This window comes from Ixodes scapularis, unplaced genomic scaffold (genome assembly GCF_016920785.2).
Source record: "Ixodes scapularis isolate PalLabHiFi unplaced genomic scaffold, ASM1692078v2 PGA_scaffold0__279_contigs__length_252992795, whole genome shotgun sequence".
Taxonomy (NCBI): Eukaryota; Metazoa; Arthropoda; class Arachnida; order Ixodida; family Ixodidae; genus Ixodes; species Ixodes scapularis.
In genome coordinates, this window is record NW_024609835.1 from 173,695,651 (window position 1) to 173,723,108 (window position 27,458).

Sequence of the window (27,458 nt, forward strand, 5' to 3'; positions counted from 1 at the left end):
CACTATATAAAAATGACCCCGTCGTGCATGAGCGGATAAAAACATTCAAAACGTAGAGAATAAAGTCCGTGGGCTATAAAAGTTGTCTCTTCGTATTGTTTTCTCTGCCGGGCAGCTTTTATCGGGCACTTGTTCTCAAAGATTTCAAGCGTGCGAGTGATATTTTGAACGTAGAACAAGCAGCTTCGCTCAGAGCAGAAAGAATAAAACGGTACTTACTTATTTAAAATAGGAATAGATTACGTGGCCTTCAATTAATTTTGATCGTATATGCACGTGTAGTTACTGATCCGGTGTTACTGCGTAGTTCTTGCTGCCGTCTTTCTTAATTTCCAGATGTTCTTCGTTCGTTTGGCACGTATACCCCCACGCTGAAAAGCTCCGACGTCGCGTTCGCGCTAACAGTGTCCGACAGTGCACATAAATACACGTACGAAGCTGTTTTAGCACCGTGTTTTAATGCGATGAAGTTGAAAGAAAAACACCGTAACTGAGCAATTATTTCGTCGGCTTGACTGAGAAATGTTCCAAGCTACCTAGTACGTATGAATTATTCGGGATATTTGCTCTTATGATCGAGCGCAGGGAGAAAATGCACGCACTTTTTCCCATAGAAATGCGTTACCGGAAGTCAATTTCCGACTGGTTGCTGTCTGCTTCAATTTGCGTCAGCACACTAGCGCCACTTGAACCTCTAGCGTACATTATAATAACTCTATGGATTTTGCACGTGCCACATTCGAATGTAAGCATCTGAAGATGCGCAATAACAAAACCTCTAAAAAAAAAAAAAAATTAACAAAAAAAAAAAAAAAATTATGCAGCTCGTGGCCGCAGCGTTCCATTAAACATTCCTTTCATCTTTGCCTTTTTCCATAGCTTCCGCGAGCATGGATGTTTCACTTTACGTGATAGCGAAGCCGAAGCTACTCGCAAAAGCACGTCCTCCTGAAAGATGCTCGCACTGCTCGAGCGAGCGTGCATGACAGGGACGCTGAAAGCTCGCAGCTCGCTCTTGTAATAATAATAATAATAATAATAATAATAATAATAATAATAATAATAATAATAATAATTTTATTTGCACATACTGGAATGGGCACATGTGGTGGTGTGCGGGGCTAGACAGATAGGTGAAAAACCCCTGCTACGCTGGCACTTAGAATGAAACGGAGTAGAAAGTGGAACCTCTGCTACGCTGGCACTTAGAATGAAACGGAGTAGAAAAAAACTAGTGGGGGGAGCGTATTGACGCATGTTCGAAACCCAAGCCAAATATTCTATTTTGCTCGCCTGGAGCGCTGCTCAAAACTTGAGAGCTACGGGCCTATTGCATTTGTGCGCACGATCGATTTTCTCGGTGCAGAAAGTGCATGCACGGGTGGGGTGTCGGCGCTGAAACGAATTCGGCGGGTGCAACAACTCGTGGTGTGTCGGCCGAAACAAACCCGCACCGCGCTGCGAGTGGGCACGCGTGCGCACGAGTGCCGTGAAACGAACCCGCTATAAAGCCACGAACAGATAATCGTGCCGATCGCGCATCCGAGTTGATGAGTTGGAATTCCCGGGTTTTGCTCCTGTGCCACACTTTAGTTGCTTTACTCGCTACCTTCCAGATGGCGCGAGCAACTGTCTCTGTCCAGGAAAACGGCTATTTACGATAAGTTTTCATCGCAACTTTTATAAATAATACAGAAATTAAAGGACGCCTCTTATTTTGTAAATTATTATTTTCTTAAAACGAACTAGTAAAATGGGGCTCTACTTTTATTTCTTGTTTCATCTCTTCCCATGATTCCAAGTGGCATAATATTTTTTGTTTAATAAATGGTCAGCCATCTTGGGAGACGTCAGTTGGTCTGTATGCCGTTAATAAATCTCCGTGCATCGGAAAAGGCGCTCGTCGAAAACGAACTACATGGTGTGCGTTTGAGTCTACAATATCTGTTCTCTATCTCCGTAAGTGCATTTCATATATGCTGCCCTTTCTTGCTAGGTTTTAAAAGTCGCTGCCTCCGACGTCTCTTCCTAACGTCCAGTGTCTACGCCTCTGCATTTTCCCGTACATATCCGATATTGCTTGCGTTCCCAAGTCACATGAGCGGCACCAACCCGTAGAAAGAAATTTGAACGGTTTCAAGCACATTCTGGTGTATCTGTGCAGTTCAGCCATCGCCGACAAAAATTCCGCCGTAGGCCTAAGTTTCGCTGCTTGGCTTGTTTGTCTCTTGGTTTTTGGCACTTTTCCTGGTCGCTGCTCCTCGTTTACGCCAGCTCACAGGTTCAAAAGCCTTCGTTCGGTGTCTTCCCTTTGTTATAATAGAATCCGCCTCGCCTAAGTCCAGCTGGCCTGCATTGTCTCGTGTCGTTGGTAGTTTTTCCGGATACCTTAGCCGATGCACAAAGGTGCGTGCTTACGCATTGTGTGTCATGCCTCGCCAGTCGGGGCAAATAAATGCCGTTACTTCTCATATTCCATAACATAGTTCAAGTTTTGTTTTAAGATGTAAACTAACAATCGTGTAAGAAATTTTGGCGCCCGTAGTGCGGCCAACTTTGAACGTTGTACAACCTTTCTGGCGGTTTTGCCCTTGCGGATGCACGCAACGGATATTGGCGAAATTTTAGCTCGTTAATGCGAGCGAGTTGCGAGGTTCAACCTCCTGCGAACGGCGCTTCGCAGCCGTTGTAGTGATTTCCACTGCGTTTAATGCAGAGAGGATTTCATATGGCCCCCCTCTTTTTTTTTTTTTATTCTGTAGGGAGCTTTTGAAGTTTGTTCTGGCTCGTTCGTTTATCAGTGCCTCACGGACTTGCTCGTATCAGCGTTGTTGCTATGTGCCGAAGTTTGGCCTCCGTAGGGAGACTGCGGACATGCCTTTTCTCGGAGTTTGTGTGGCTTCAGTTGTTGAATACTGCTAGTACACTAAAAAGACCGGGTCATTTTTTTCGTTGGTAGTGGTACTTGGAGCAAAGAAGTTGATCTACTCCGGGCTTCAAACTGGTAATTTGTTAGTTACGCTTACCTTGCCTTCCCGTGGATTATGGGAAATATTAAAAAGCATAGACAGGTAGCTCTGTTAGATGGACCCAAAACATTGGTGTGCACAACTGAGTGCTAAAAGAAGCTCGCGCCTCTAAGGCTGAACCGCATGTAAGCAATTTATCGAGCAATGAAAGTCTGTGTCGAGCGACTAAGATTTCTCACTGTTGCTCGTCGCGTCGCTGTTTTTGGATTTCTAGAAAACGTTGCTCATCGCCTTGGTCGTTTGCTTCTGTTGCTTTCATGGAGTTTGCCTCGTCGATCGAGCGATGGCGAAGTGGGTTGCCGTCGGTTGTTTGGTTGCTTGCTAAATATTTTACACGCAATTTATACTTCATACATAGCCTTTGCTCTGGTGCAGGTTTTGGTGGTTTTAAGTATACCAGGCTGTGGCAGTTTTATTGCTGGTTATTGTTTGGTGCAATCCCGGCATGCTACGAAAGAGTTTTCTCTTGAACTGGCGACTTCAGGTCGTTTAGTTTGCATGCTTTTTTCTTGCTCCGGCATTAGTTTAGTGGGTGTCTCCCAGCTCGATCCTCCGGCTATGGCCAATGCATAGTCACCATTCCAGTGTTGGGTGTTGCAAGACTGTCAGCAACCCGTGAGTGTTAAGGCACCCTAGTACCGAGCACTGGTGTGGATTCGTTGCTGCAGGAAAAATCTTGTCTGAGGGAGGAGCTTGTGTCAAGCCTTTAGGGAGGGCTTTCTGTTTTCCATTCTCTCTTCAAGGCATTGGTGGGCCTGAACTTGGTTTTATTTTGCAGGGCACCAATCCCAAGGACACTGCCAGATAGAACGAGGTTGTCGGAGCCATCCAAGATGTCGAGTGTTGCAGAGAACTCTGACAACCACACTCCCGACAAGTCAATGAACCACACCAACAACATCAGGTTTGTGTAGCCACTGATTTGAGGGGACTTTCTTCAGAAACTGTTTTGGGCTGTAAAAGTCTTTTTTTTTTTTTTTTTTTTCCAAGTTCTAAAGGAAGCACCAACAGTTTTCTTTTGGTTAGCATTTATTGTATAGAGTCGTGCAGCTTGATAGTGTTCAGTCTCCGTATGAAGGGGGGGAAGGAAGGAAGGAGAGAGAAGTATTGCACTCTCCATTTGTGGAACATTTGTCAGATTTCTGTCGTGTTACTCCAGGATTTTAGGACGCATAGGCATGTTTTCTTAAAATGGAGTTGTGCAAAATTGCATTTCCCTTTGTGAGTGTTGTGTACCATAAACCATTTGCATACTGCAAGCTTTTTTGTGGGGCCAACGGGTTGAACTAAAGCCCCTTGATAAAGGAGTTGTTTTTTACAAGTACCGCCAACCATTGTGAGAATGCTCAAGACAGGTGCCACGAGCGGGTGGCTGGTTTGTCGCATACCAGATGTGACAAACCAGCCTCCTCCATTGTGCAAAGAGAATTTCACCCTTAATGGCCAATTCGTCTGGGCCCGCATTGCACCGGTGCAGTGCGGTTCGTGGCACATGGAAGGGTAAAGGGGAGAGGGGACTTTCCTTCTCTCCCCGCCAGTCTTCCGTGTACTAAAGTGGAAAGAGTTTACTGCACTGGACGGGTGCGGTGCGGGCCCAGACGTATTGGCCGTTAGACGTGATTGTGGTGAGTTTACTGCATCCTCTTTGGCGGTTCCTCGATATCCGCCTTGAAACGTCACATTCGTGTCGTGCTTTCATTTGCTGTGGCGCTGGCTGGGGCACGGCAGCAGAGGTGGTACAGCAGACTCTGGTGCTGTTGTAGGCAGACAGTTTGCGGAAACTTCGAAAAACGGGAGTTGGGACGCTTCAAAAACAGTACACTTGTATTCACCAGTCTTTTTTTGTTTTATTTTTGTCGGAACTTGTCACTTCTGGGCCACTTTTGATGCAAGGGCAGCGTAGGACGCTAAGCACACCAGTCAAGACCCAATCCAATCAGGTGGAGGTGGAGGCGAGAAGGTGTTAGACTGAGTACTAATTTCTTTTTTATAAATTGTGACAGGTAGTAAGACCGCAGGTTTGTGGAAAGAAATTGGTACCCAGCATTAAAGATTCACGATTGTGGGAGGCTTTTTCGCTCGACAAAGGAAGTCCAAGAGGTGGTTTGCGTGCTCTGTGCTCTTCGGTAGATTTGAGTCAATGCAAGGCTTCCCTGCAACCCAACATTGCACCGCGTAGTATGTAAAACTTTATGGCTATTCTGATGTACATTCGGGCAGGCTTTCCGTACATCCTGGTGAGGCATGATCTTTTCTTTCCTGCCAGTGTAAGTTCAAAAGACAAAAGAAAACCGAAAGCTGATCTATGCTCTGTTTTGTTGTTATCCGTTAGCTCTCTTGGTGCTCCAAGACCGGAAAATGCTAAACCAACATAAGCTTCTATTCGTAGGTTCATATGCCATGCATCGCAGTGATGCGTTGAAAAGCTGATACGGGTATGCACATATTTCTAGAATGGTGTGTCCGAGGCTAAAAATATTGATCAATGCTGAGGTTTTAGGATGTCTGCCAGTTTTACACTCGAATCTGAATTAATAGGGCTGCAGAAAACACCTCCTTTCCGAGTGGCAACGGCACATATTGGACGCATCTTTAGCATCTGCGAGGTTGAAGCATGCCTAATAACTTGCCACGCGAGATCTGCAGTAAGTCACCTCCAGCGCGAGCTTACTGCTTTCGATAACACTTCTGCTCCTCTCGAGTACACACAGCCTAAGCATGACGGAAGGCACTGAGTGCATGCTAGTGCAGAAGTGCTCTACATTGCAGCAAACTGTCGACGGCGCTTCACGTGGGGCAACTCCACAGGTACCTTACTGCGTGCACGGTGGTGTTGGCAGTAGAGGTGGTTCTTATGAGGGAGGCAAGAGGTGCCAACTCTGCCAGCCCGGTTCCCTATTTTGTAACTTGTAGGTCTTCCCGGACGTTTCAGGAATGTTTCGTGCACACGGCAAGTCAACCTCGGGGCTTCGTGTGGAAGCCGCCTGCGCTGCCAACGTGGCCAGGCGTGCAGCAGTACGCCCAACGACCGACTCAGATGTTCACGTGATGAGAATGAGGATTGAGATTGAAAGAAGCCAGAGGCCCTTTTTAGAATTGGCGAAGTTTCCTGGTCACCTCATCAATTCAGTTGGGATGACGCATTTTTTGCAGCTGTAAATGAGCCAGTAGAATGGTCCCCCCCTGCCCCTTCTGGTGACCTTTCTTTTCTTATTTACCCTATGCTGCTAACTTCAGTAGAACCCCATTATAATAATGCCGCATATAGTAAAACTTCAGTTATAGTAAAAGGAATCGTCGGGCACAATTGAAATCCCATTTCCTCCATGGCTCAAAATTCTGATATAGTAAACCGTCAACACTCTGAATATTGGTTATAGTAGAATGCAGCAGTGCCGATAAAATGTAATTTCCCCACAACAGCATAATTTCTCAATGAGATTGGTGTTGATCGGCTTCTAGAAACTCGGGAAGTGTGCATGAACTACCAAAGCGCTACAGGCTACAATGCTAAGTCGTAAGACTGCTTTCCGAGTGGTGCTGCTGTTGCTCGTGACTGTTTCCGTTCTCGGGGGCACGCAATCATCTGTCCAATCAGAACAATAGTCCTAAAAGAATGAGAAAGTGATACTTATTTTGGGGGGGAGGGGAGGGAGGGAGGGAGGGAGGGAGGGAGGGAGGGAGGGAGGGAGGGAGGGAGGGAGGGAGGGAGGGAGGGAGGGAGGGAGGGAGGGAGAAATGTTTGGGACTGAACTGTGCCTCACGACTGATCCGCATGCTTTATGCTCGTTTAAAAAACGGGTAACTACCGAACGCAAAAGCAAATTGTGGATGAATTTGGCGTTTTTGTTGCAACAATGTTGGCCTTGGGGGAAAACAAAGCGTATTGAGGACATAATTGCCGATTGAAACTGAAAGCTGCAAAAAGCTCCGAAGCTTCAAAAAGGGAAACGTTGACGCAGTGCTACTTGAATGGTTTTGACACGTGCGCTGCAAATGTGCCAGTCAATGGGCCTGTTACTAGAAAAAGACTTCGAGGCATCAGACGGATGGTCGGAACGTTTCAAGACTGGAAACTGTCTCCGTTGTCATCGGAGGTCGGGTGACTAAGGCACCGTTTTCGACGCACCTGTTGAATAATGAACTGAGCAAGTGCTACCCAGAGGAACCTGAACCCACTCCAACAAGAAGTGAACTCTTCTTAGGTTTAGACAGTTGGGATGACTCTAAATGCAGCAGATGCTAACGGGCAACACTATGCCCACATCACAAGTTTCAAGAGCTTCCTTGTGAAGTATTAAACGCCTACAAAACAAGTTTTGAGTTCAGTGCAACCTAAGTGGTATTTTTATATATGTGGTGTTTGTTTTTGGATTAATAAATATTTTATTCATTTCCACTCAATGTGCCAGTCAATGGGCCTGTTACTAGAAAAAGACTTCGAGGCATCAGACGGATGGTCGGAACGTTTCAAGACTGGGAACTGTCTCCGTTGTCATCGGAGGTCGGGTGACTAAGGCACCGTTTTCGACGCACCTGTTGAATAATGAACTGAGCAAGTGCTACCCAGAGGAACCTGAACCCACTCCAACAAGAAGTGAACTCTTCTTAGGTTTAGACAGTTGGGATGACTCTAAATGCAGCAGATGCTAACGGGCAACACTATGCCCACATCACAAGTTTCAAGAGCTTCCTTGTGAAGTATTAAAGGGGCCCTGCAATGACTTTTTGACTGGTTTTTAATTTGCCCTGAACCAGAGCGTACTGAACGTAGTAACTTAATCCAACTTTTCTTTTCTCAAGTTTCGCTTTATTTTAAAAGTTATAGGCAAATTAGAATTACAAAAACAAGCAAAAAATAACCTCCTTCATGACGTCGTAGGTCCTGCCTTGAGTGGCCTTGAACTAGAGGAGGAGTAGTGAGCTCATCGAGCGTACACGGCTGCCGCACTCCGTGTCGACGGCTCGAGAGGGCGCCACTAAAGCACGTGTTGGATAGGCTGTATGAAGCGGGCGGCCAGGGCAGCTCGTATTGCATTTTCAGCGTGACTAAACACTAATTCGGCATAACATTTCATTGGCCACAAACGACAGCAAACACGAGGTAAAGATCAGTTCAGAACGGGAGCCACTTCCTGCAGACGCACCGCCAAATGTCCAAATCGCCAACAGGGCCCGCGCCGAAGGCCTTCGGAACGCTCGGAACCGGTCGGATTCTTGAGCCGGTATACGACCACAGCGCCGCCGCGTACATCCGGGACCTTTCTACGCTCCTCGTTTGTCGTAGCCTCATCCCACTAGCCTTTTCTAGTATGCGCCGTTTTTTTTCGCCGCTTGGTGGCGGGTATGTCGACGGGTCATTTCTCGTTTCCGTACTTTCTAAACTGCATTTGTTTCTTTTCTGACCTAAAATAGTGAACAAAAACTACTTTCATACATAATTGAAACGGTTCGCGACACTTATATTTTGTATCTCGATTAAAAAAAAGCTCTTAGCGGCTTTGACCAGTGACAAGCCCAGGACCAAAGACGTCACATTTTGCGCGCTTTCGGTACCGCGGGTCGCCCTCGTCGGTGGAGGAGGTTTCCGCGTCGTCCGGTTAAAATATGACGCACTGATATTTAGTTACTCTTTCCGTGCCCGCTAGCTTGCCCCAACCCCAAGAGACGTGGAAACCGCAAAAAAGGTAGACGCTTAAATATGATTGCAGGGCCCCTTTAAACGCCTACAAAACAAGTTTTGAGTTCAGTGCAACCTAAGTGGTATTTTTATATATGTGGTGTTTGTTTTTGGATTAATAAATATTTTATTCATTTCCACTCCCTTTTTAGAGCTTCATTAACGGATTTTTTAAGGTGCTCTCGATGCAGTAAAATTACATCCCGATCCCGACAAGTTTACTGTGAGGGGGTTCTACTCTATTCTACAAATTAAGCTCATTCTGAGCAGGTATGGAGGAGCAGCAAAAGCCATGACAGTTTTGTTCTCTAATTTTTTATTTTGGTCTTAAATTTTCTTTTAAGCACTTTTGTGTAACCAGTTATACACTTCATGAACCATAGTTGCTGACAAGACAGGAAGGCCTTCCCGCCTTCTAGTGTGAGCTTCTTGCCTTCGATAATGCCTCGCTGATATCGGCGAGACTCGTGCGGGAAAGCGGAGCCAAAGTGCGTCGAAAGCAGCCAATGTGGGCTGGAGGCCCGACTTCCGAAAGAAATTGCTGGCCATTCTCGTCCTGCCAGAAATTTTCTAGGAGATGAGGGGTTTGCCCGGCAGTTTATATGCTCATGGGTTTGGTGCGCTTTTTTGCAGGGATGTTGTGGACGAAGGCGGCTGGAAAGCGAAGCTTGTTATTCCCCCCCGTGACATGAGAAAGAAAACTTCGGTAAGTGACGGGTCCCTCTTCGTAGTTTCTCGTGGAAAACGTATCCCCTCGGCCCGTGTCCACGAATGGGTGTAAAGCCGGTATTCCAGGGTCAAGTGAGGGACAACGTTGGTAAAAGAAAGCGCAGGAAGCAATTAACGGAAGCCTCTTCGGGAAGCGGGGTGTTGGGGCCAACGCAGTAGGGCTACTTCAGTTGTGAGGACTTTGAAAGCTCGATGGAATATATTTATCTAGGCAGAATGCTGTATGGTGTCGAGACACTACACACCTACAACTTTTGCTGCAGTCTTGTATTTGCTGAGAACGACAAAAGTCGTACTGAAGCCAGGGGACCGGTGTGTGGCACGTATATGGGTGTCTCTCTTTGCTTAGTCTCCCCCTGGAACTATGCTGTTGAAACTGGCACATTTTTGGTGCTTTAGTTTTTGTAAAAAAGTGTTTCGTTCGCATTTGTAAGAAATTTATTTGTACGTTGGCTTCATTGGATTTGTCCGCATAAAGACGCCTTGAGCAGACCCGAGCCTCCAGACTCTTGCCTGTTGTCTTCATTAGGGGTGTGACATCTGCGCCAATTGCGCCATTTTGATACAAATCCAATTTTCTGCGCCTAGTTGCGCCAAAAACGCGAAATCGGTCGAAATTGGGCCGCACTGCGCCAAAGTAACACAAAAACAACAAAAAAAAAAAGTTTGTGACGACGCTGGATTTAGCGGGAAACGAGAGCTTGGTTGGCAACGTTCAATCTTTTCGTAATAAAGTACACGGCACGGGTACACGGTGGCGCAAGCAACCGCCGGATTCAAAGATTTTAGCTGTAGTACCATTCTATACCCATGATACGTGGTCTCTTCATGATTTTCATACTTCTTTTCGCTGTCAATTATGACTGCATACAAACGGTGCGCTGTCACGCCGTCTCGCTGTTTGGCTGCGAGAGGTATGACGCACAGGCTATCAAGATAAGGAAACCTAAGTATTTCTTTCATTTTGAGAGTAAACCTTTTCTTAAAAGTGCTATTGAGCACCTTCATTGTGTAATTGTTCATTCGTGTCCGTAATCTGGTCAAAATGGCCGTCGCCGTAAGATATCTTTCGGTTATCACACACTTGCTTCCAGCGCATGAGCAATCTAGTGAATCGGTCACACACCCGTATTTAGCGTGCATGTGCACGTGCTGATAGTTATTCTACCAATTCGCTATTTACCTTGTGACTCACTGGTGCAGAGAATTTTTCTATCTGCACGTGCCTTCTACAGGCGTCCGATCAATATCTGGTTGTAGTAAACCATGCTTCCCTGTTCATGCTCTCGAATCACCGTTCTAGAAAAGTTTTGCACTACAGTTCCGCTTTGGCACCAGTTCGTATAAGCGTGAGGTACCTAGTGCCCACCTAACTTTGCAGCAAGCCTGTGTTTTCCTGTCCTCGTCTATGTACACAAACTCGCGTTTGCCTTTTTTTTTTTTTTATTTTATCTCGGTGCGTGTCAGCGCTGCTGATTTATTGGAAACCAGAGTGGAGAAAAAGAATGATTAAGGAAAAAAAGATTTATCATTTATGGGATTTAAATTAATTTTTTTATTATTTCAGTTGCTGGATAAGGCTGCTCTAACATTTTCTGCTCCTAATCTGCTCCAAAACAAGAAATTTGTGCTCCTAAGCTGCTCCAAAATCCAGATTTTTCTGCTCCAAAAATTGCTTCAAAACCTTTTTCACCTGTCTCACCCCTGCCTGTTTCATGCAAAAAACTCGCCGTAATTTGCACCTCAGACGGACTTTCAATCAGGGTGGGGTGTGTCTTGCAGGATGTGACAGACACGAAGGGCAACGAGTTTGAGGACTTCTGCCTGAAGCGGGAGCTGCTGATGGGCATCTTCGAGAAAGGCTGGGAGAAGCCCTCTCCCATCCAGGAGGCGAGCATCCCCATCGCCCTGCTGGGCAGGGACATCCTGGCCAGGGCCAAGAACGGCACGGGCAAGACGGGCGCCTACATCATCCCCATGCTACAAAGGATCGACGTCACTAAGGACCACATCCAAGGTGGGTTAATCTCTCTTGACCCGCCCCGTGGCCATTTTGAAGAGCAGTCGTGGCTAGCCCATTCTCCAAGACACGGATTTGAGACGAGTACCGCATCGGCGTTCCGCTAAGCTCGTGCTCAGGTGGTCTGGACACAATTTTGAGTCTAAACATTGGGCATTCAAGAGTTGCCACTGCACGTATCGTAAAATGCCGAGGAAGTACCCACATTGTTCAAGTGCCCACTATTAACGTTTCCAAACTTGGAAATTCTGCAGATTATACATTGAGCATTTGATTTGACCGGACAAACGCCCATGTCTAGATTAATCCAGTTTTCAGTGAAAGTGGGGTGGGTGATTCACCGGTATTTTACGGTAGGTTACATGCAAAATCCCGTATTATGGCCTTCTTTTATAGAAGTATCGTGTTGTAGTGCCATCTTTTTCGTCAGTGTGTGCTTGAGGCTCCTCGGGCACCATGGCTTCCAGGTAGCTGAAGTGTGTAGCATTTATTGGTTAGTAATGTGTTGGCATTAGCACTTACATGACAGGAAAAAGCTGAGGCCATCCATCTGCAGACTAAACAGTGGAAAGAGAAGCACACCGCATAGAAAGGAGAGTAGTGAAGCACAAAGGCGGAGAGGGGACGTCATGGGGCAGAAGCCAATGCATCTGCGGGAAACTGGTGAACAGTGAAAGCAGTGTCAAGTGGATGCCGCTGCTAAGCGTGCCAGGCGGGCGAACGAGACAGGAGTGGAAGCAGCACCTAGCTCGGCCAACCGAGCCGACGTGGGGCTGCGTGCAACAAAGGCTGGTGGAAGCGCGAGCCCGCTTCGCCGTTAAAATGAAAGGAAGATGCATTGGTGGATCCTTGGGGAATGCATCAGCATGGCCTTTGGGATATGCCACACACGTCCCCCTTTGGGAAACACTGACACTGACCCCGTCACGAAGCCAAGAAAGAGGCTGCAAAAAAATGGAAGAAGCAAAAGAGAAAGCCAAAACAAAAAATTGAAGGGGTCAGCGTTAGCGTTTCCCAGTGGGGAATGTGTGTGGTGTTTACCAAGGGTCATGCCACTGCATTCCCTAAGGATCCACCAATAGATCTTCCTTTAATTTTGCTTTGTTTAAACTTTGCTGTTAGAGCCGCATTGCTAAACCAGCCTCACTTGTCTTTGTAGACATAGCTGCGTACCAAGTGGCCCCATTGGGCGCGTTCAGTAGCGGCCCCGGAGTCAAGGAGTCACTGACTCCTTCCACTGGACGGCCAAAAGTCACTTCCGGTGCACGTAACTCCGGGGCTTCGGAGTCAAGCTCTGAAGCACCGAGTCCGGAGACGGTGCACGTAGAGTCAAAGGAGCTAAAATGACGTCATTTCCTGACTGGTGACGATTTCCGGCGCTAAAAGAGAACAAAAACAAACAAAATGGCGGGATAAGCTGCTTCGGTTCTGTCGCGGGTGTGCAGTTTGCTCGCTTTTGTTAATGAAAAGTGCTCAAGGTAAGACGAATAACGCGTCCGAATTTCTTTTTGAGGTAAGGCTCCTTCGGAAAATGCATTGGACCGTATTTTGCTTGGTTTGAATATGCTAATAAACAACGTAAACGTTCATTTGACGCCGTGTCTTGATCGCCGTTGCACGGAAACGCGGACAGGACGATAGTCCTGTCCGCGCTCAACAGAGCAAGGCAGGGTATGACCGCGACTTTGGAAGCCGGTTGGACACTCACGCAGAGCATGATACCGATTAATGTTTTGTTTGCGTAGCTAAATCGGGGTGCACGTTGGCTGAGGCTCGCTTCGGCCGACAAAACCTTGAACGCCGAGCGCGGCCGAATTTCCCGTGTGCATACGAGTTCGTTACGAAGGGCAAAACAAACGTATGGCCGTATAAAAGTATCGCAACCGGCGGCGTAGATTCGCCGAGCTCTATATTTTACGTGTGCTGACGACGTTTTTTGTCGGCTTTTATAACAGTAGCTGCCTTTGCACCGCCAAGCGAAGGGCTCGATCGCGTTGCATCGCTTCGAACAGCAGCGCTGATGTGTACAATCACCAGTTTTTTCTGCAACGACCTTGTAAAGACTTCAATACTGGCGTCAAATAAAAGCGATCGTGCTCGCCATCGTCTGCTTCCAGTTCGGAGACCGTCTGGCCCGTCTGGCCAAGGTGTTGGTCTGGCACAGGGGAGGAAGCGGAAATTGCGTAGAAGCAGGTTTGGAGCAGCGGGTTGTTTTGCCGTTCAGTAGGCGCTCCGATGACTCCGACTCGAATCACTCCGTTCGGAGGCAAGGGAGGCGCTACTGAACGCGCCCATTGCGATCAGGTTGCGAAGGGCACCAGGGATGTTCTTGGTATGCTTTGTCAGTTCAGCCTGCCGACCGTAGAATACCGTGCATCTGCCCACACCACACTAAGGGCCCATTCCCAAATTCGTAGGATCTGAGGAAATCCACACGGTACATTTTTATGTAAAATTGATGACCAAAGAAGGGCCCATCCCTCCATTTTATTTTGCGATCATCTCCAAAGTTTGAGTGCGCACTTGCCCGGTATTTTGTGGTAAGTGCTTGACTTCCACTTCTCTTGAGTATAATCTGCAATTTTCAAATAAAGGGCTGCCCGGCAACTGTCTACCTAGTTAAGAGAGCACCCAGATATCTTTTTTTTTTTTTCTTTGCTGGTTGAGGAGGGAGGCTAAAAGTGATTATCTACCGTGGGCACAAAAAGATGTCCGCAGCTCAATGGAGCAAGCTTAATATAGCTTCATTGCCCGAGGTCTGGTAGCCTGCATGTTTCTGAAAAATATAGGAGCAAAGTATTTGGGAATCGGTAGATTGTTGGAATAGAATTGTTCTTGAATGGCAAGAGTTGTCACATTGAGAAAGGTATTCTCACTACCATATTCAAGTCCTGAAGAAAAATATACAAAGTTAGAGGAAAGAGGCTGGTCACATTTTCCGGATACTTTGGTGCTTAATTTTTAATTTTATTGAAAAAAGTTATTCTTATTACCTTCCGAAAAACGAGATTTTTAAGGAGTTCCTTACGCTACTGGTGCATTTGGGACGTGCCATATTTACCTTAAGGGGAGGCACTCCCTTGGAGGGTCTACTTTTTAAGTGTTTGTGCCAGGTCAATGAAATTTTTAGGGTATGTTAAACGTCAAAACTTGGGAGGCTACACCAACTTTCAACTCAAAAGGTTTATTTTTTGACAAGTTACAGCCTTATTCATTGAAAAAAATGTACATGTAGCAGTGCCAAAGGAAAAAAACTATTGTTTCAAAATATGAATAAAAAGGCACCATTTCTTTGTTGGGATATAACGCTGAATGACTAAACTAGTCGGTAGTAGGCTTGAAATAATTTTTAAGGCCATATTTCACGTAAAAATTAACTTTCAATAATGGTATGAATTTTTAATTTTTTTTCTTGTTTCACAAACGTCAACATTTTTGTGTGAAGAAATAACAATTTGCAAAATCTAAGCGCATAGCAGAGTTCTCCAGTAAATTTCATGCCAAAAAAGCCAGACATTAGACTTGGGGGCGCTTAACTCATCAAACGATAGTTTTAGAGCTGTGAAAAAATGGTGAAAACATGAAGCTGAGAAAAACTGGTTTGAAAGTTCGAACAGTGCTTTAGTAGATGGGGCTTGCCATTTCATCTAAAATGCTCCAGGGGCATATGTCACTCCTTCCTCTGCACGGTCCCTCTGTGCGTTGGCCACAGCTTCCATCTTCCTTTTTTTGTGGGACATCTTGGAGGACTCGAGCGCTTTCATTTGGACCTTCGCAACCTTCATCTTGGTGGCCTTCTCTCCGTATGACGCTTGGTAGCTCCCTGGCTGTATGCCCATTTCCAACAGAGCTTCCTGATTCGCTAGGGCGAGCCACATCACGTGGCTCGTCCTAGCGAATCAGAGCTCTTGTTTCGTCAGCTTGACCAATAAGAGCGTGCACAGCTATGTTTTCTACGGGGTTTTACGGTCTGTGAGCATGATATCGCGAACAATGCTGCGAACAGAACGAAAGAAGGCGAGACGCTCATTCCAACGAGGGGGGCCTGTCCATGCTAGTCTTAAGAAACGCGGAGGGAGCGCGCTTTGAAAATGGCACATTTTTGTAATCGGCCGCGTCGTTGGCGCGCACGTGCGGCCACCAGCACTTCGAAAATAATTTATTTCGGAGTAAATACTTTACTTACAGGAATAAAATTTTTGGACAGCATTCTTTATGAGTTGTAAAAGCTGGTCAGCCTATTTTCCAAAAATGTGACTTTTTTGAAAAAATCGCGATTCCTAGGCCGTGCCTCCCTTAAAAATCTTCAATACCAAAAGTTGTCAGAGCTCATTTGTGGATCCAAAGCTGCACATGTGATGAGTTCATCCAGTTCTGCTACAGAACCTCTACTGACGACACAAATACCAAACCTCTGACTGTGCAGCGGGTTTCCTCTCCTCTTTGTGCCCCCCCCCATGTTGTGTTGTCCCTGCTGCAGCGTTGCTGAGTTGTGCCCCCGTCACCCCTGTGTTTCAGCCATGGCGATAGTGCCGACGCGCGAACTTGCCCTGCAGACCAGCCAGATTTGTATAGAGCTGTCCAAGCACCTCAAGGCTCGAGTGATGGTCACTACTGGCGGCACCAACCTCAAGGATGACATTATGCGTATCTACGAAAACGGTAGGTCGCCAGCTCCATTTTTGCGCCAGAGTAGGCAGATCTGAGTTGGCGTTTTCTGGTTGCTGCCTTGGATGTGGTCGCTGAAACTTGTGGGAAACGCCTATGCGAAAACCGACAGCATGTTTTTCACGCTTGCGAGATGTTTACTTGCTTTCTACTGTCGGTGGTGGTGGTTCCATCGAGGCACCCTATTGGTAGTCAACAATGGGCACAAGAGCTGCAAAATGTTTTTGTGTCACTCCTCACCTAGCAGTGGGGTGTCCTGAAAAAGAAATCAATGATGTTTTATGAAACTTTGTCCAGTTTCCCCTTTCTTCTTTTCTTGTGGAACTGAAGCTGCACATGTGATGAGTTTATCCAGTTCTGCTACAGAAGCTCTACTGACGACACTTATACCAACCCTCTGACTGTGCAGTCTTCATTTTAATATTCCTCATCAATCAGTTCACTAATATGCTGCATTTTAAGTCTCCAGAGCAGCAGCCAAGTACTGCAGCTTTTTATGAAATGCTAGACTGCCAGACTTGCCAAACGCTCGAAAATAAGTTTTTTTAAGGGTATCTATCGTATATGTCGGAACTTTGTTTTCATAAATCTAAAAGATGTTTGTCTTGCACCAACTCTTGCTACGGAATCAGCTAAACAACTCGTGTGACGTGACTTCTGCGGAGTTGTGCGACGAGGGGTTTTGGGCAGATGAACACCCCGGACACTTGTGTAATGCTGTGTAAAACACAGGCGTTAGCTGATAACCAATATACTTTGCACACGAGCATTGGGAAATACCATGCCTTTTTCTAAGGCTCCATTTTCTGATTTTGGCAAGTTTGTCTTTTGGTATTTTCACTCCCATATACTCATTTTTTATATATTGCAGCGCAGTATATGAAGGTGCTGATTGATTTGGCTCGTAGGGCCTGCGCTAAAATGCATTTTCTTGTGGCATCGGTTTCAATGATGTGCTCCCTGTTCTTGTGTACGCAGTGCACGTAATAATTGCCACCCCTGGTCGCATCCTGGATCTCATGGAAAAGCGCGTTGCCCAAATGGACAAGTGCAGCATGCTCATCCTGGATGAGGTACGTTTGGGGAAGCTTGTGGAGCCCGCTTTTTAGGGGGACAGTGTTTTCCGGTCTGGTTGCTTTCATGATGAGAACTAATTGTCAGTTCTGCTACTGAGGCATGACACTGCTGACACAACTTCTCCACTTCCTGAGAAGCAACCCAACAGGGACATCTGAGGTGGCGAGAGGCTTATAAATATGCACATTAGCTACCCGTAATAAGTAAAATATACATATATTTTCCTTTTCACTTTTTTTTTGCAGGGGGGCATTTGTCTAGTATTTGTGAGCTCTATAGAACTTCGAAAACATTGCCTTTTGCACGCTGCCATCTTTGGCTGCTGGGCTGTCTTAACGCCTAAGCATGCGCTGTTGCTGTGTTGTGCGATATATCAGATGCTGCATGTGTGCCCTAGCTCTCTGCATTTTTCGCCCGGGTGGTAAGCAACGGAAAGGTCTATAGTTTGTGCGAGCAACATTTTAATGTGAAGGTGTCGTCCACATCTTCTCGAGACTTGCATTGATCTGGCTTCAAACGTTGCATCAACGTTTCTTATCCGACTTATTTGGAATCGGTTTTCTCTCACCCTTCGGGTGAGGGTATGTGGGTGGCCGGTACGGTAGTGCCTGAACAGGGAGGGCTCTTCCTTTTCAGGCGGACAAGTTGCTGTCCCAGGATTTCAAGGGCCTCCTGGACAAAGTGATCAGCTTCCTTCCTCAGGACAGACAAATCCTCCTCTACTCTGCCACATTCCCCCTGACTGTGGAGCAGTTCATGGTGAGCCTGCCCCATCTCCTGGATCAGGGGTCTCCAAACATTATTACAGCGGAGCTGTTCTGGACTAGTTTCCCCAGGATTGTGTCCACCAGCAAACAAATGTTGACACAACACTCCTCACAGCTACCACCATCTATGAGCGACGGCAGTAACCAGAAAACCGGCCTGCCGGTTGTCTGGTTGCCGCCGTCGCTCAGAGATGGTGGCTTGTAGTACAGCTCCGCTGCTTTTCTTCACCAGAGTGGAACCGCTGAAAGATTTTGCCCCCTTTTGTTTTCACTGATGAATTTTCATGTCAGTTCTGCTACTGAATGGCCTCTTGACGGACACATTTGATTCACTGAGAAGACAAATGTTCTAGACTGCTGCGTAAGGGGTCTTCAAGCTGAGAGCTCTGGATGAGTAGTCCCTCCCTTTGCCCCTCCGCAGAAGAAGCACCTCCACAGCCCGTACGAGATAAACCTGATGGACGAGCTAACCCTGAAGGGAGTTACGCAGTACTATGCCTTCGTACAAGAGAGGCAGAAGGTGCACTGTCTCAACACTCTCTTCTCCAAGGTAAGCCCCTCCCGGCCTGCCTGCTGGCTTCCTTCCCGTCATTCTTTTCTCTGGGTTTGCTTCTGTGATGAGAATTCATTGTCAGTTCTGCTACTGAGGCGTCATAATGCTGACAAAACTTCTCCACTTCCTGAGTGGCAAACCCAGAAATGAATATTGGAGAATTCAAGAGAGAAGGCCCTAAACTTCGTTGGCATCTTGTTGCGTTGTTCTATGGTCGTCCAACTAATATGGGCACCTTTGGTCCCTAGAATGTAGTCTCTTACGAGGGTCTCTCCTGCCAACAAGACAAAAATGAATGTATCTAGCCAGCTTGTCCGCGAAAGGTTTTTTTGTGTAGCAAGTTGTCCACAAATCTTGTTTGTTGTCTCGAGTTGTACCGTTTGGTGTTTGATGCTGTACACCTGTTGTTGCTGGGGTGGTCTTTCAGCTGCAGATCAACCAGTCCATCATCTTCTGCAACTCGACTCAGCGAGTGGAGCTTCTGGCCAAGAAGATAACAGAGTTGGGCTACTCGTGCTACTACATCCACGCCAAGATGTCGCAACAGCACCGCAACCGCGTGTTCCACGACTTCCGCGCCGGCCTCTGCAGGAACCTAGTCTGCTCCGGTGAGGATGCCTCACCCTTCTCGCCGGTTGCCGAGGTTGTGGGAAGAATTTCCTTGGTTCATTTGGTCTCTTGGAGGGCGGCATAGTGTTTGTACAAACACGACACAGATCTCCGACCCGAGTGCGTGACTGATTGTTGCCTTCCGGTTACGTTGGGAACGTCAAGGGTACCTCGGTTGGGGGCTGCTTCTCGGTCGACCTTTGCTCGCTTAAATTGTGCGGGGGAGGAATGACTGTAATAAGCTTACATGAATCTGTGCCCCAGAGTTTCACCTTTCACAGTCCAACTGCCGCTATGCATCCATTCCTCAGTCTATCTAGCTTGTTTTAGAGAGTCCAGATTTAAAAGAGGGAGCAAGTGAAACTGAAACCACGGATTGGTCGTAAGTGTGCATGTGTTGTGTAGTCGCGTGGAAAGAAGCGACGACTCCTGCCTGATTTTTCATTTTTTCGTCATCTCTCAGTTTGTAATTCAAACGCGGCTATCAAACGGTTTCAAACACTCGCAAATCTAGGCACGCTATTGTTTTGTTTCGTTCCGAATTGGAATTTGTGGCTTGTGTTTCCAAAAAAAAAAAACTGCTGGTGTCATCGGCGTAGTCGTGGTTTTCTTTTTGTTATCTTGCAGTCACAGATTTTTGTGAGTGCGGCAAGTGCGCTATGCAGCGGCGCTTCAATTGGAAACAAGGGGCTTTACCCGTGAAAAGAATTGGGCATGGCACGGAATTCCGGCCTCCCAACAATTCCTCTCTGGAAGCGGTGCAAACGGGATTTTTCGGTTGATTCAGGGTTAGATTGCGTCACGATCATGAGTAAATCTGCGTGCTGTAAAGTCTGTCGTTCGTTACTTTTCTTTTTTCTAACCTATGTTTTAGATTTTTGTGGAATGGTAGGACCAAGAGGTGTTTCCCGCATGGTCTGTCGAATATAACGGCGCTAACATCGAGAGAAAAAAACAGCTCTTTTGTCAGCTCCGCGCCGACCGCGCGTCTTTGGCCAAATATATTAAATATTCGAGCGACCGAATACTAGGGATTCGATTCGCGAATCTAATTATTCGGGAACTTTCTATTACCGTATTTACTCGCATAATTTGCGCACTTTTTTTAAAAATATCTGTCATCGGAAAGGGGGTACGCAAATTATGCGGATATTTCGCGAGCAGATCCTAAATAACACATCTGCAAAGGCCTGTAATGTATATAAAAATACAAGTATACAAACGGTGAAAGATTTCTTTTTATTTTACAAAACGCACCTGCTTTGTTTTTTCAGAGTTGCTGGTGGAGCTCTCGCACTCGGTACTATGGCTGCGATTGTCATGGTTGTCGTCGTCACTCGCGTTCCAAAAAGCATTGTTTTCAGTTCCGTCGAACACGTTTGATAGTCCCGTCGTCTTGAAGCTCGACTCGACAATGCTGGGAGAGACCATGTCCCACGCTGAGAACCCACTCGCGGACCGTTCTTCCCGGTTTTGCGTTTGCCAGTTGCGACTTCTGTCTTCGCCATTGACGTACGTGGCTCTCGCTCACCCTAACTGCCTGGCAGCTGCACGGTTCCCATTTTCCTCAGCAAACCTTATCACGAGGAGCTTCAACTTTGCTGTGTAGTTTTTGTAAACCATTGCCATAGTAATCGTCGAGAAAACCGTTGACAGCGTTAAACGTGAACCCCACAATCCGAACAATGGAAAGCATGCGCTTTGGCGTCGTAGACTTCGCCACTCCACACGACCGCAACCGCACACCACACGACACACACGACAGTTCCCACATCCGGGAATCTCAGCATGACGTCATGCTCTCTTGCAGGCTAACCACCTCGCAGCATTGAGCCAGCGGCGCGTGCGCGCGCGTCTTGTAGCTCTTGCAGAGAAGCACAGTCGCATCTTTCTCCCACTCTCGCCTCGCTCACTCCTCTCGCGGCCGCACGGAATTTCCCCAGCTTAGCTTTAGCTCGCGCTCCCGTAGGGCGTCCGGAAATGGTTGGTGGGCTGGTGCAGAATACGCAGAATACGCGAACAAGTTTTTTTTTTTTTTTTTCTGGAAATCTGGGCTTTAATTTAGGGGTGCGCAAATTACGCATGGGCGCAAATTATGAAAGTAATTATGAATTCAAGTATTTGCACACCCCTAGTTTTTATTTCAGATGTTTTATATGTACTCCAACCATGCAATTAAGACGGAAGTGGCCCAGTGTTTTATCGTACGGTTTGCATGACGACACGACGGTGTACTGTCAAAATTAAATGTAAAATATTTTTTTTAGGGGTGAAGCTCTTTAGGGGCTAGCCATGTCCGTATGTCCGTCCGGCGTTGGGTGCTCATGCTCATGAGCACGTGCTTTTGTGCTCGTGTAGGGCAAAAAAAAAAAAAAGAAAGAAAATTGCATCTCCACGTGGTGAATGATTTTGATTGGGGCGAAGTTCTGGTGGTGCTTGTCTGCGTCGACAGTGAGCCGCAGCATGCCTAGCCTTTCGTTCATTTTCATCTCTGTCAAAGAGAATGTGTGGTATGGAACGTGGTTATATACACATTTGAGCATTTGACCGCAGCGTGACATAAACGAAAACGAACGAAAGGCTCGGCATGCTGCTGCTCAGCGTCTACGCAGACAAAGCACTACCGGAGCTTCGCCCCAATCAACATCATTTACCACGTGGAGATGTTTTTTTTTTGTTTTTGTTTTAGCAGACTGCAGCAAAAAACGCATGATCCGTGCTGAGGTGATCATTAATGCTCCGGGTGGCCTAATGGATGAGGCAGGAAGTAGCTGCCTTATAACAGATGATTCTGCCTGCCTCTTCGTTGTGCAAAGAACTTGATAATTGTTGTCTGGGGCTTGGATTAAGTTTTTTTTTTTTATAGACTTTGCACACGCGCCAGATTACTGCAGCCATTCCTGACCTTCTCTTGTATTACTGAGACACAGAGCACTGAAGCGGTGATGGCGAGCGAATCTAAAATGGCAGTAACCTGGCTCGTTACGGTAATATGGTGAAGTAAACGGGAGAGGGAGGGGCCTGGCGAGGAAAGGGAGACAGTCGATAAGCTCGGCAAACCTGATGCTTCTATCGCCCCGTCGACTTGTGGGTGAGCAAAGCGTAATCGCCAGCAAAATGGGGAAAGCGCATCTTTGGGACGGCCAGTCTCAAGCAAGCGCTCTACGCTTTCCGTCGTTCTTTGGCTGCACGGGACGCTTGAAGAGATGCCGAGGCTCGTTTGTAGAGTGGAAGCTCGCACCGGGACACGTGAAGTTCCTCCCTGCCATCCTCACCTCATCGGTAGTCACGGGGGACCTGTGTCGTGTCGAGAGACCTCTTATGGCTCCACGATGCCAGAGTCCCACTAGAGCGTTGAACATAAAACTACCGACCCGTGCAGCGCGCTCGCGACGTTACCTTTGGCAGACTTGAACGTTTGGTGCTTGTGGAGTAAGCACGAACGATTGCAAGCCTGCCAAAGGTACCTTCGCGTGCGTGATGCTAATGTTTGAGCGTGGCCTTCTTTATTCTACAGAACCCGTGAAATTGTGAAAGAATCCGGTCTGAGGCCCGTTGCCGTCGGCTGATTCAGTTTTTTGCTCTAGTGCAGGGGTGGCCAAACCGCGGCTCGCGAGCCGCATGCGGCTCTTTGCTGGCCACGCTTGCACCTTTGCATTTAATTGCATTATAAAAAACAGCTTGGGGTTTGGCAGCCTTGCGCTCCCATACGTACAGCCAAACCGCTTTTCACTCGTATATTTCCACAGATCCTGTTTCTTTCATTGTTCGAGAGAGTTTGCCGGACCCTAGGAGGAAATGCATCAAGGGCAGGGACTGTCAAAACATGCATGCATTTTGGCTTTAGGTCAAGGAAGTGTCAAGTCTCGCGGCCTTTGTCACTTGCCAGTGATACTTGTCCCCTTTAGGTAACAGATGTTCCCTCTATATTGTTTCTTGTTGAAGGTCGTGGGCCCGGGTTGACCTCATTGATAGCTTCCAGTAGTCACGAACGTTATGTTCAAGTTCACAAAGAACTAGGAACATTCTTATTGTTATTTTTACCGACTTGCAGTTGAGTCTTTTCAAGCTGCTTTTTTATGCTTTCGAAGGGGGGGGGAAGGGAGGAGAGGGTAATCAGGCAGCAGTGTTTGTTTTGCCCCCACCCCTAAGGCGGCTCTTAGAAGTTTCTTGGTTACCTTTGCGGCTCTTAGGCTTTGTCAGCTTGGCCACCCCTGCTCTAGTGGGACTCTTGCTCTAGTGGGACACTGGCATAAGAAATGCTGTCGAAAGTAGGCTCGGTTATCCCTAAATTTCACACCTCTGCAGGACGTGTCAAGCCCGTTCTCCCTTCCATGCGTTTCAGACCTGTTCACGAGGGGCATAGACATCCAGGCGGTGAATGTGGTGATCAACTTCGACTTCCCCAAGATGGCGGAGACGTACCTGCACAGGATCGGCCGGTCCGGGCGCTTTGGCCACCTGGGCATCGCCATCAACCTGATCACCTACGACGACCGCTTCTCCCTGCACCGCATTGAGCAGGAGCTGGGCACAGAGATCAAGCCCATCCCCAAGGTGAGGATTTGGAGACAGGCAAGAACGGGATTCGTCGTTTTGCGTTCGCCGGTGGGGGGGAGGGGGGGGGGGGCGACGATGCCGGTGTTTGGCGAATGGTATTGGGAGGGGCAATCGTTGAGCCTGGCTGTCTGTAGCGGTGCTACATACCTTTCGAAGGTTCTCTTAATTCAAAGCCGGTAATTCAATAATTTAAAGCCAGCAAAAGTTTCGAATTCGAATAAAAAAAACTGGTTTTTCTATCGACCTCTCACCGGGGAAGTGGATTTTCGCTTGCCTCCGCTAATGGAGACACAGCATCCCGCTAATGAAGAGGCGCAGTATGAGCTATGCTTTGAAAATTGCGAAGTTATATTTTTTTGATGCCTTCGCCAGCTCCTTTGCCAAAGAAAACTCAAAATTCTACTGTGGTGCCACGAGCAAAGTCCGCGTCAAAAGCACTCGGGAAAATCAAAAAAGTCAAATTGGACGTTTAGTGTTTATACAGTGTAAGGTTGGTCTGCCAGGATGAGGCGACACTGGTTTACACTGTAGATGAGCAATTTTGCCAGTGCAGTACGTCTGCTAACCTGGGGTCTTTAACGTGCTCACGCAGTAGTGATACACGACCGCACGCCGGTACGATGCTCATCCAGATCGAAACGGGCAGGGGTGAGGCTCGAACCCAGGATCCCTGGGTTCTGCAGCGCGAGCTTTCGCTCCACGCGCGTCGAGCTGGGTGTGCGCTTCAGCCCACTCGGCCACCGATCCCCCAGCACTCGGGAACTCTTTCGGAAAGTGACGCAATCGTTCCTAGGCCTAACCACTTGCACAATGTCAGTGGCCGAAAGCGAACTACTGACCACCGCATTTTTGTTGACATCAGTATATACAATGAGCAAGATATCTTGTAGGGCTGACCAATACCTCGATCCGAGCTTTGTGTTGGCGGTACATGCTGCGCTCGCTTCTGTAGTTTCGTGGAAACGACGCCACGATGGGTGTGCCTGCAGCCATGCTGGCTTGACGTGGATTGGCCGCTTAATTGGCTTAACCACCTCGCAGCTTGTAGTGCACCTTGTTTGTTCCCTTTTCCGAACTGTATACACAGTAGGCGATAGTGTGTGTGGATGCGATGCGATTTAAGCTGGTCAGTGCAATTCTGAGGTTTTTCATGCTCCCAGAAATAGTAACCAGAGAAAACCACAAAAAAAAAAGACTCGTGGTCAATTGGACAAGACTCGAACGCAGCGCTGACTTTGTTATCTTTCATGTATGTATTGAAAAGTAAGAAAACGGTCGTAAGTCGGCACCGTGTTTGTCTTCCGTTCCTTGTGCCTTCCTCACACTTTTTGCTCCTTACAGCAAAATGCACAGACTGCTCACCTTCAAACTTATCCCAGAGGTGTCAGACTTCTCGAGCACATAAAAAAAAAAAAGAAATCCTCGGAATTAACCTGTCACACAGGTTAAAGGGCAACTCCGCTCAATTCCGAAGATTTCGGGGATAATGAGTGATTTCGAATTAAAAAGCCCTAGTAAAAGACATTACGTCGTTTGCTTCGCGAAAAATGGGATATATTTTTTTAAATCTAATTTTAAACATGAGCGGAAATCGAAACCGAAACTGCGGTTCCGTCCGGCAACATTGGCCTCGGACCGTCAAGTACATGGCCATCACGTGGTACGAGATGTCACGTGATCCTCGGCCCAACGACGGGCGGGATGGGGGCGGGCGTGCGGCAGGCGCGAGTGTCGTCTGCACCGCACTCTTTGCCACGTTTTGGTGTCTACGGCATTCGACGACGTCTGCACAACTGCAGCATAAGTCTGAGACTCTGCGCACGTGGTGTCCATAGTGTGGACGAAACTCCGAGAGGCAATAATCACAAACGGTGAGACGGCGGTGGTTGTGACGCGGAAGACGGCGGTAACGGCGGGACCACGGCAAGTGGTTGGTCTGCTCCCAAGAAGCGCAGGCGCGTACGCCAATCACGTGGACACCGCTGAGCGCCAAGAGGCAACGTTGCTGACGTCATGCGCTACGCTTGATCGGAGAAGTAAAAACAAGCAAAAGGGGGCCATGATGATGACGTTTAGCTCAATGTTGGCTCCGCCCATGCCATAGCCTTGACTGCGCTGTTGGTTGCGCCTGAATTCGCCCGCTCGAGTCGGCCGATTTCGGCAACTTGGCGAGTTGCAAAGTTTGCCGGACCATTTAAGAAACATTTAGACAGAACTGCGTCGTAATATTTGATGTGTGGTCTTCCTAGGCGATACTGAAGAGAACTGCATTATTTTTTCAAAACCAAAAATGAAGCGGAGTTGCCCTTTAGGGGAGACGCGGGTCTTAAAATATATAAAAAATTGCGAAAAATGCCATTCTTCAAAATTTACGATTTTGAGGTCTATATAGTCCAGAGTATGTCCTCACAAAATATAAACACTCAATTCGATGTCTAAATAGGAAAATAATGACAATTTGTAAGCGCTGACAGACCCGACTTGGAGCCTAAACTCTGAAATGTCAACAAAGTTCAAGCCGTCCGAGCTCCGCAACGGCTCAACCGATCGCAGCCATCTTGGTCTTGTTCGAAAGCTGATTTTCCGCGCTCCAAAGCGGCGTACCCCTCAAGGCCGTGGCGTCATCGGTGCCGGAGGAAAGGCCGTCACCAGCGCAAGAGAGGCGCTGATTGGGCAAAGAGGCGCAGCTCTTTCATTGGCCAAGACGCGCGCTTCCTCTTCTGGCTTCGTCCATGTCGCTCCGCGGACTCCCGCGTCGTCTGCTTTCCCTTGCTTCGCAGTTCGAGATGCACATTCCATTCGGATTTCTCCACTTTCTATATCAATATTATCAGTGTTTTGTTTGTGCTTCCTAGTATTTTGTATGTTCCCCGTCTTCTTCGCATCGTTCGTGTAAATATTTTGATACCTCCTCTTTGTTTAGCTTTGCTTTTTCCTGCGTGGTTGTTCTTTGTTTTGTTCTGCACGCTTCGATGGTTGGGGACACCGGTTTGAAAGTCAACACGCAGGGACTAAACAGAAAGAGGAGACGTGCCTAGACCTCCACATCGATGAAAATCTTCCGCTGCGTCGATGAAAACCTTCCGCTTTGCCGACGCCGCAAGGCTTCGCCGATGCTGCAAGTCGTCCTACTGCTGGTGGAAGCAACTGGATCAAGTTCGTGTTCGACAACTTCACCAATGCCTTAAAGAAAGAAAAAAAAACTAAAAAAGCGCTCGGGGCTAACTAATGGTTACATATGGGGCTGCTCAGTGCTTTCCCTATCAGTGTCTCTTTTTCAGTATGAAATTCTAACCAAAGGCATCCCATCAAAACATTGTTACTTATGCATATCCAAATTTCGAAGTCTACTATCCTAGATTTGTTTCTTTCAGCATAGGCTTTTGATTCACTTGCGCTCAACCGATTTTCATAAACTCTGTACAATTTTCTTTGTAATGAACTAGACCGCAAGCTAAAGCTACTTTTATTGTTATTTTTAGGTATATAGAACTGACATTTCATTATTAGACATTCTTATAGCCTCTATTATATGACTTCTGTTCACTTTAGTTCTTTTACATGAATATATTGTGCTAAAGAAATAAAATTAGCTTTAGCTTGTATGGCATTTCTTTAGGAAACAATTGATACCTTTTTGCATTAAAATTTTAATAAGGTTTTTTTTTTTTTTTTTCGAACTCGTGCTGAAATTAGCTAATTAATATTTTATATTGTTGATAACTTTTGACAAAGAAGAGATAACTGAAATCTGACTGCAGTTATG

General features: G+C 47.1%; 1 protein-coding gene across 1 annotated transcript in view; it reads left to right on the top strand.

Moving 5' to 3' along the window:
* Positions 1-1,803: 1,803 nt before the first annotated feature.
* The window catches only part of LOC120838397 (ATP-dependent RNA helicase me31b), a 47,455-nt gene continuing 21,800 nt past the window's right edge, over positions 1,804-27,458 (top strand). Inside the window, exons 1-10 of the mRNA XM_040208312.3 lie at positions 1,804-1,959; positions 3,808-3,933; positions 9,343-9,415; positions 11,221-11,455; positions 15,977-16,120; positions 17,105-17,199; positions 17,840-17,962; positions 18,392-18,520; positions 18,951-19,131; positions 23,478-23,689. Coding sequence (XP_040064246.1) covers positions 3,863-3,933; positions 9,343-9,415; positions 11,221-11,455; positions 15,977-16,120; positions 17,105-17,199; positions 17,840-17,962; positions 18,392-18,520; positions 18,951-19,131; positions 23,478-23,689 — 1,263 coding nt within the window. The 5' untranslated portion in view covers positions 1,804-1,959; positions 3,808-3,862. The remainder of the gene's footprint in view (positions 1,960-3,807; positions 3,934-9,342; positions 9,416-11,220; positions 11,456-15,976; positions 16,121-17,104; positions 17,200-17,839; positions 17,963-18,391; positions 18,521-18,950; positions 19,132-23,477; positions 23,690-27,458) is intronic.